Here is an 8,273-nt window from a genome sequence, read left to right on the forward strand (position 1 = left end):
CCTTTATGCTGTGATCCATGCAGGTCCAGCGAGGATGTTCCTGCAGTGTAAATCAGAGCAGAGTAAAGCTAACAGACTGTCACATACATCAGTGGCTGCTGACATGTTCATTCAGCTGCTAAAATGAGCTTCGGAGACATTGTGGAGAGTTACTGTGTAATCAGCGGACTGTCCGCTGACCCGCTGTCTGTCTGTTTGATTGCGCCGTTGAGCGAGACTGGCTGGAAGGATGCTGCTTTCTGTCCTGTTGCGTTGGTGAAGGGAGCAGGTGAAATTCCTCAAATCTCTGAAACAACAGCTACAAGGTCAATTTCAAAGTAGTGAACAGAGAGCTCTGTTTGACTGTGTTGTATGAATAGGCCTGTTATCTCCTCCTGAATCATCTTCCATGAAACTCATTTAAATACTTTTTATATTTTTCTAGCATTCATTTTTTTTCTCTGAGATTATGTACCAAACACAGTGAACTCTCCATCTCTTTTAAATACTTACTACGCCTTTAGGATGGATGTATGCAAATGAGCTCCATTCTGGTTGGCTACCCTGCACCGTGCCTCGTTTAAAGACTAGCCCTGACTGAAACACTCCTTATAACATCAACATGAATGGGAAGAGCTAAACTGCTGTACAGGCAGGGATATGCAAATGTGTTGGATTTTGTGACATCACAAAATCAGTTCATTCAAAACAGGCAGGACTGGATGAGCTGAAGAGTGAACCATTTGAAACTAACAGATTCTTTAGGTAGCATAAAGGATTTACCCCAAATGCAGTCAATCAAGCCAAGACATTTTATAGTGTCCTACTTTTTTCTAGAACTGGAGCTGCCAGGCTAACAGTGCTAACAAACACTGGAAGGAAATAGTCACCAAAAACGGTTTCCACAAATACAGGCCAAAATGATACTTTTCCTTCTTATTCAGATGCTTTTTAATCAGGTTTTCTCTTCCACCTTAAATGGGGCAGCGTTACATTCTGGCACCTGAGGCTAAACTAAAGAAGCCACGTTTTCACACCAAACATGGCTTGGCTGATCGAGTGCATTTGAGTTGAGTGAAAAGAAATGTAAACTTGATCTGTTGTAAACTTGACCTGTTCCTTTAAGAAGGAATGGAGGTGAAGGTGAACATTTATGCTTTGTGACTCATGACTGTATTTCAACAGGGTTTCAGTGAGAAAAAAAAAAATGGAGGTAACCCTGAGAGTGCTGTATTTTTCTACAAAGACAGGTGCGTCACAAGGGCTCGGTTTTCCATCAGCTCCTTGTTAGCAACATGATAAAGTGGGCCTTTAGCCAGGGCCAGGATAACTACCCGAACTGTATATGTATGTCTGTGCACCAGATCAATACAACTAAATTATACTGTGAATCGCTACTTTGTCAGACACACAGCAAGTCAGCAGTGAAACACAACAACAATAATAATAATAATAATAAAAAACAATGTCCTCCAACTAGTACATCTCTCTCTAGACTAGGTGGCTAAAGACTTAAACTTGGGTCATTTCAGTGTTGGGTCTACAGCACCATACAGAGTCCCCTCATCTTCCTTCCTCCAGTGTCTAGGTCTTCGTACAGGAAGGAAAAATGCTTGTAAAGCTTTGTAATGGTGCAGCACAGCTACTGTACAGCTGCATGTTTATTCTCAGTGCTCAGAAGGTATGTTGTAAATGGGGTCATATAAAGAAGTGGTACTTGGGTAATAATGTAAATAATTATTGTTTGTTTTATATGCTTGCACACCAACCACCCCTTCTTTTGATTGAGCCCTGCACTACTACACCACTAAATGCTGGATATCTTCTGGACGTTTCTGAGCAAAGTGTGTGATACAGCCATTTTTAGATTCTGTTGTGTTTTTTTTCTTTCTATCTTGTCTTCTCCAAGTAAAACAGATGGCCAGTTTGGTTTTGGTCAGCCAATTGATTTAGCCAGTCAGAAGTATTGCACTTCCTGGCTCTGAAAAACTCCATGGTTGCTTCTGGGTCATTGTCCTGCTGCAAGATAAAGTGCCCTTCAACTGAATTTCGGGGAACTCAGTTGCTTCTGTTCACTTCAGAGTCCGTTTCACTTGCAGGCACGTCATCAGTAAAAAAAAACAAAACACTGACATACTCACGGTCACTGTTTCATTTCAAATCTGAAAATGGTCCCACTTGCATACTTCACTCTAAAATAGCGGTGAGGCGTTTTCATTTTATACTCGGCTAAATGTATGTCAGAGCAGTTTGACTGGTTTTGAACTAACCAGTTATTTGCGAGCTTAGCTGAGTAACTGGCAGTTAACTGCTGCTCCTAAACTCAAGAGTGCTTTTGCCTTGCTGTCACTGTCGATGGCAACAGACAGGCCTAATACCACAATTATGATATAAATATATCTTTACCTCTATGTATGCAATTTATACATCTTTATAATAGCGTACAACAGTCCTTTTGCTCTTGCTTTGCTCGTAAAGAGTGGTTCATCTGTGCAATACTCAATACCTAACTGTACTGTTCATATGTGTAATAATAATAATTATGTGTGCAATAACTAAGAGGTGCAATAATTTGAACTGCTTTATACAAGGTGTTTAATATTTATTATCACAGTCACTGCCACTTTATTGTATTCATAAAAACTTACATTTTGTGCACATATTGCAAATTTCTCTTTATCTTTTGTTTTAAATTATTAAAGTGTTTATTCTTTTACATAAATGGTTGCAACTGTGGGATCAATAAAGGATTCTGATTTACTGTACTTCGTGCTGCTGTACTAGACAACCTTCCCTCTGCGATCAACTGAAGTGACCTGTCTGTCTGTCTGTCTGTCTCTCTGATAAATATTAGGAGTGGGTGGATTGACACTAAAACATCAATACCAGACACGAAAATGTTAATACTAATTGTTTTCTTAAGCCAGTAAACTAAATATCTATCTAAAGAATGAAATGTTTCTTGTAAAAAGGTAAAAGAAAAAAAATTATATATATAAATAGATATATAGCCAAGAAACAAGTCCTGATGTAAAAGTCTGCGTAACATATTTTGATTTAGAGGAAATAAGTTCCTCAACAGGTAACTATCCTAAATATGGCATTTTCTGTACAAATGTCTTTATATTTGCTGAGTTTAACACACTGGGTAAAACCAAAACATACTTACAAATTTAAATTGTGCCATATTTTTATGTGCTTTCATTTTAATATATATTAAAGTCAACAAATGAACAGAAACCGTGCCTTGTAATGTGCAGAAGTGTGTTCTCTGTAGAGGATGTTAACTTCTTTTCACTTACAAAACCAACTGAACTTGTCATTTGAGCAGAGGCGCTCAAACTTTTACACACGACCGGAGGACAGGAACTACTTTTCCTTCCGCCCTCTATCTCTACCTCTCATACGCAGGCCCAGGCAGCCACAGTGCTTGATAGAGGACTAACATGTGGAGTTAGTTCAGCCCACAGCCAATCAGTTAATGCGGCAGCATCCTTAAGGCTGAGATCACTGAGAATTCCTCTCTTCACCTCTTCCCACACATAAACACGGTAAAACACATAAACACAGCTTAACTCAACAAACAACAAGCGGGGGCGGGGGCGGCTTTGCATACCACGTCTATAAAGTCCCCTTCTGGGCCACATTAGTGTGAGGACATTAGCCTTGGGGGGCAGACAGAGAAGAAAATCAGAGAAACCCCGTCGCACACCGATAACATGCTTACTGTTTACTTACTGTACTCCAGCCCACTGAACTAGCAAGACGAGTTACTACTTACAGTGTGTGAACTGAAACAGGATTCACAGGCATTTCTATGTAGGCAGCGCTCCCTGTTTCCTCGTCTCAGCAGACAAATCAACATTAAGTCAAAGTGCCACATTCAGTAAACGGACTCTTAAGAGTTTTCGATGTCGGTACCTTTCTACTTTCAGCAGGTATGAGAAGCGTCGTTTGAGCCAAGGCCCCACGCTCAATCGGCCAATGTAAGTAGTTAAACAGCGCACCCTACTGCTGGTACTGCAGAGTGAGCGTTTACACGGCGATGGAGTAGTGACTACAACTCCCATGATGCAGTGAGGAACTCACCGGAAGTGAGGCGATGCATTTCAGCTGCATTGTGGGAGCGGGAAAACGCTGCACGGACGCACGCTGCTAGTGAGCGAGCACAAAGACTTCACCCCGGCTCAATAAAGGTACAGTAACCGGAGGATAGTGCTCGTATTTTTCAGTCTGTGCGTGTTTAAAACGTGTTAAAGGTACCGAGTAAATTTGGCTTTTAATATTTCACTGGGGCCACGGAAACCCGTGGTGTTCTCGCCTGGCTGTTTGCGTTAGCAAGTGCTAACGTTACTTTAGCCAACTGCCCAAACCTGAAGGCAAGACTTTATCTGAGCAGAACAGACCTTTAGCAGATATCGAAACTCTGAAGCTTTACCATCAACAGCTTATCTGTTATTAGTTACTGCGACCTGTGGAGCACGGGGTGCTGTGCAAATGAAGAAGGTCATGGCAGGGATTTGGCTAAGGTGCTAGACCTGGGTTGGCCAAAGGGCTGGTGTTGCTGCAAGTTTTCATGGCAAAGAAGCAAGATTATAGTACAAGTTAATCAGTGATTAGATTAGCCTTGCTGCTTAATTTCACAATGTCTCAACAATTCAGTGGTTTAAACCTCAACCTGGGTCAAAATAATCTCCATCTGTAATAAAAAATGCACAATACCACATTTTTTTCCTGATCCAGATACGGAAAACCTTAAGTATGAACTGATACTGACTTGGAAAATTCTTCTTTGGAAGTTACTAAGCTTTAGTTAAAGCTTTGGTTTCGTTTCAGTCAAGATGAGCATCTACCCTACAGGATGAAACACCCAGCTAACACACAATGTGGCTTTATACCATTACAGGCTAGACCAGCAGCAGGGTTGGATCAGATTTTTTTCATCCGCTCCAATATCAAATCATGTGCCCAATCCTGATGGGCATCAGCATTGGGCTGCTGATATTGGTCCAGTGCTGATGGCCATCAGAACCAGTCTGCCATCTCTAGCGATAATATTAAACAATGTTACTGTAAAACTGAATCCAGCATTAAAGCACCAGTTTGAATGTAGCCCTGTTTATATAATTCTATCTTTTAAAAACTAAAAGGGAGACCTTTACATAATGCAGATCAAAACCTAATTTAAAAGTTAGTAAGATTTCCCATTGGGTTTATAGTTTTTTCTGTGATTAACTAATTCTTTCTCTTTGCTGCAGATACAACCATGTCGATTGGCGTTCCCATCAAAGTGCTCCATGAAGCAGAGGGCCACATTGTGACTTGTGAAACCAATACTGGTGAGGTGTACAGGGGGAAACTGGTAGAAGCTGAGGATAACATGAACTGTCAGGTAATGTCTGGACTGGTGTTTTAATAAGTACAGATGCTTCATTAATACTGAAGTAACAATTTACGTACACCTGTCTTGTATCAGTGCTCATTGTCCAGGTTATCAGGTGCTCCTGTCATATGGTAGCACTTTGTCTGTTGAGTGACTGGCTGTGGTTCATCTGTTTGCACAGTTTGGGTGGCAGTGCACTTGTGCCAGTGCAGCACCTACAGATGTGGCACTACCCTTTTTGGGCCAGTGCTATACTGAGAATGGCCCATGTATCATATAGTATTTGGGTGGCCAAGGAATGGTGCACACTCACAGATGGACTACAGTCTGTACTTCTAAAACATCAAAGTGCACCTGTGGTTTTCGTAAACCTGGCAAAATGGCCAACATGGGTAAGCACAAGGAAAGTGTACTTAATAATTGACAGCTCCTATATGTAGTGTTCACATACACTCTGGTTTTTGTGCTGTTCAGTGCAGGTTGATTAACATTTGTTTTTATGTACATTCTTAAGAATAAAGGTGGTTTTAAATTTTTGTGTTGCCACATAAGATTGGTTTCCTAAAGAACCTTTAGGGTGAGTGAACTTTTTGTAACGATTAAAGGGTTTCTATATAATATCAGTTCTAGGAGCTACTTTTTAAATAGTTGTAGAACTTTTTCTTAAGATGTGAATATTCACATTCTCAAATCTCTTTTTAAACATGGTTCTTTAGGGAACCAGAAGTGGTTCTTCTATGGCATCACTCAAATAATCCTTTATGGTACTTGTCTTTAAAAATGTGTGTAAGCCCTGTAAGTGTGGTGCTTGATGTTTGAACTAACACTTCGTGTTAAATCATCTTGATTTTTCAGATGTCTAACATTACTGTGACTTATCGGGATGGCAGAGTATCACAGCTGGAGCAAGTCTACATCCGTGGCAGCAAAATTCGCTTCCTCATCCTGCCTGACATGTTAAAAAATGCACCCATGTTAAAGAGCATGAAGAATAAAAATCAAGGAGCAGGAGCTGGAAGGGGCAAGGCAGCTATTCTTAAAGCTCAAGGTACAGCATGCCACCTTTTATCTCTGCACTGATTTGTAATGACGTCTGTAAAATGTTTTGTAAGACACTCAACATTGTAGATAAGTATTTTTATAATTAAATGTTTTGTGCTACTGCTGGGGCATTTTACTTAGCACTGTTGTGTTTATCAAGCACTGCTGGATTGGAATCATCAAACTTTTTACCTGCATTTTATTGATTAGTGTTTGAGTGCATATCTACATTCAGACAGAGGCTTTAATGTTTCTCCCAAGAAGTGAATTTTTCTTCCAAACTAGAAGTTATTTTAATATTTTAGTGCCTCTTGTCTGTTTTTTGAGCAGTAGTCCAAAGGAAGGAATTCTCCAACATTAGGACATCACTACTCATCTGTTAAGTAAATATTAATGTGACTAGGGATTGTTGTACTAAGAAAATGAAGCTGGTAGTCTTGGCCAAAGACAGGCCTGGGCCGAATTTATAGAATATAATGAAAATTTAAATCACAGTTGCATAATTGGTTTTAAAAAAAAAAAAAAAATCAACATAGTGGAGTGACTGGTGTTTCCACACACTAAGTGCATGAATACCAGAGCACAAAAGGGAAAGAATACAACTGGACATAATGCTTTAGTATTTATAAGTGGGATAAATTAGAAGAACAGCTTTGGTAAGACGTTATGAAGGCTTTATAGAAACGGTGCTATTAGTGGCTGTATTTTGAGTTATTTAGTGCAACCACTTATTTGTGGAATTCAGCAATTCCCCACTGGCCTTTTATTAGTCAGTTTTGAGTTACAATGAATGCAGTTAAATTACTGAGCATAGTAACTGAAGAAATAAGAGTAGTTATGGTTGAAAATGGAGCACGCAATGGACTGAGTGACACAAGGAACACTGCACATCTACAAGTTTGTAGGTACCTGCTCATCTATCATTTCTTACAAAATTAGGGGTATAAATAAAGACTTGGCCCTCCCTTTTGCTGCATCAACAGCCTCTACTCTTCTGGCAAGGTTTTCTCTTTCCATTGTCTGTTCTATTGGCAGTGCCTTCCTCTAGAGATTATACAAGCTGTGCAGTTGAATGCCTCTCAACTGTAATGTGATTGCAATAGTTATGGTCTTTTATCCTTTACAGTATCACACAGCAAATGTGCTTGTAGTTTTCTAGTGTTCATTTAGGTCCAGCAGTTTCTGCTGTGGCCTTGCCTTCAGCTGGAATAATGAACCTGGGAAACGGTGTCACTAATTACAGGCTTAAAACGTGACCAATGATTCTTTTCTTTGTCTTGCAGTTGCTGCGAGAGGTCGGGGCCGAGGAGGGCCAGGAGCAAGAGGAAATATCTTCCAGAAAAGGCGATAGTTGGAATCCTGGGATGGCTTCAATGTGTACAGTTTTCTGTTTTACCTTTCTTGTTAATAGCTTGCTTGGGTTAGTAACTCATGTGGATTTGACTGATGTTTCAGAGCGCTTTTTTCTTTTTTTTTCTTTTTTTTTTATTGAAGTTTTTTCACCTTTTCTCTTTACCATAATAAAGGGAGCTGTTTGCTTTTACTGTGGCTCATTTGGTTTTGCATATAAACACAGAATAAGGTTTAATTTAAAACTTCACACTTGTAATTAGAATTTTTGTCTTTGCTGAGTCTGACTTTTGTGGAGAATATTTAGGGGGTTTGTTTTTTGTTAAAAGGCTGACATCAGATTACAGTACAGCTTAGATTTACAGTGCTTTTTTTGTCTGGTATAAATTATGCAGCTTTCATTTCCCAGGTTCACACACTGATGCAGAAATGAGAATTGTTTTATGCATTTTGGGTGCATTTTTTTAAAAAAACCCCTTCAGCTTCTGTTCACCTGTTCATCAACTGCATCCTTAAAAAT

The 8,273-nt window shown here is 39.7% G+C and overlaps 1 protein-coding gene across 1 annotated transcript; it reads left to right on the plus strand.

The window, feature by feature from the left end:
* The first annotated feature begins 4,046 nt into the window (after positions 1 to 4,046).
* On the plus strand, positions 4,047 to 7,946 carry snrpd3l (small nuclear ribonucleoprotein D3 polypeptide, like). Its single transcript, XM_017714429.2, has 4 exons — positions 4,047 to 4,175; positions 5,238 to 5,371; positions 6,218 to 6,410; positions 7,687 to 7,946. Exons 2-4 carry the CDS (start codon positions 5,246 to 5,248, stop codon positions 7,752 to 7,754), a joined length of 387 nt encoding a protein of 128 aa, XP_017569918.1. The 5' UTR covers positions 4,047 to 4,175; positions 5,238 to 5,245; the 3' UTR covers positions 7,755 to 7,946.
* The last annotated feature ends 327 nt before the right edge of the window (positions 7,947 to 8,273 follow it).

This window comes from Pygocentrus nattereri, chromosome 16 (genome assembly GCF_015220715.1).
Source record: "Pygocentrus nattereri isolate fPygNat1 chromosome 16, fPygNat1.pri, whole genome shotgun sequence".
In the NCBI taxonomy this organism is placed as follows: Eukaryota; Metazoa; Chordata; class Actinopteri; order Characiformes; family Serrasalmidae; genus Pygocentrus; species Pygocentrus nattereri.

Excerpts from the sequence above, each read along its gene's own strand:
- snrpd3l (XM_017714429.2), top strand. The coding sequence starts at position 5,246 with ATGTCGATTGGCGTTCCCATCAAAGTGCTCCATGAAGCAGAGGGCCAC. Across the intron at positions 5,372-6,217 it reads AGGATAACATGAACTGTCAG|ATGTCTAACATTACTGTGAC; the intron begins GTAATGTCTGGA and ends TTGATTTTTCAG. Across the intron at positions 6,411-7,686 it reads AGCTATTCTTAAAGCTCAAG|TTGCTGCGAGAGGTCGGGGC; the intron begins GTACAGCATGCC and ends TTTGTCTTGCAG.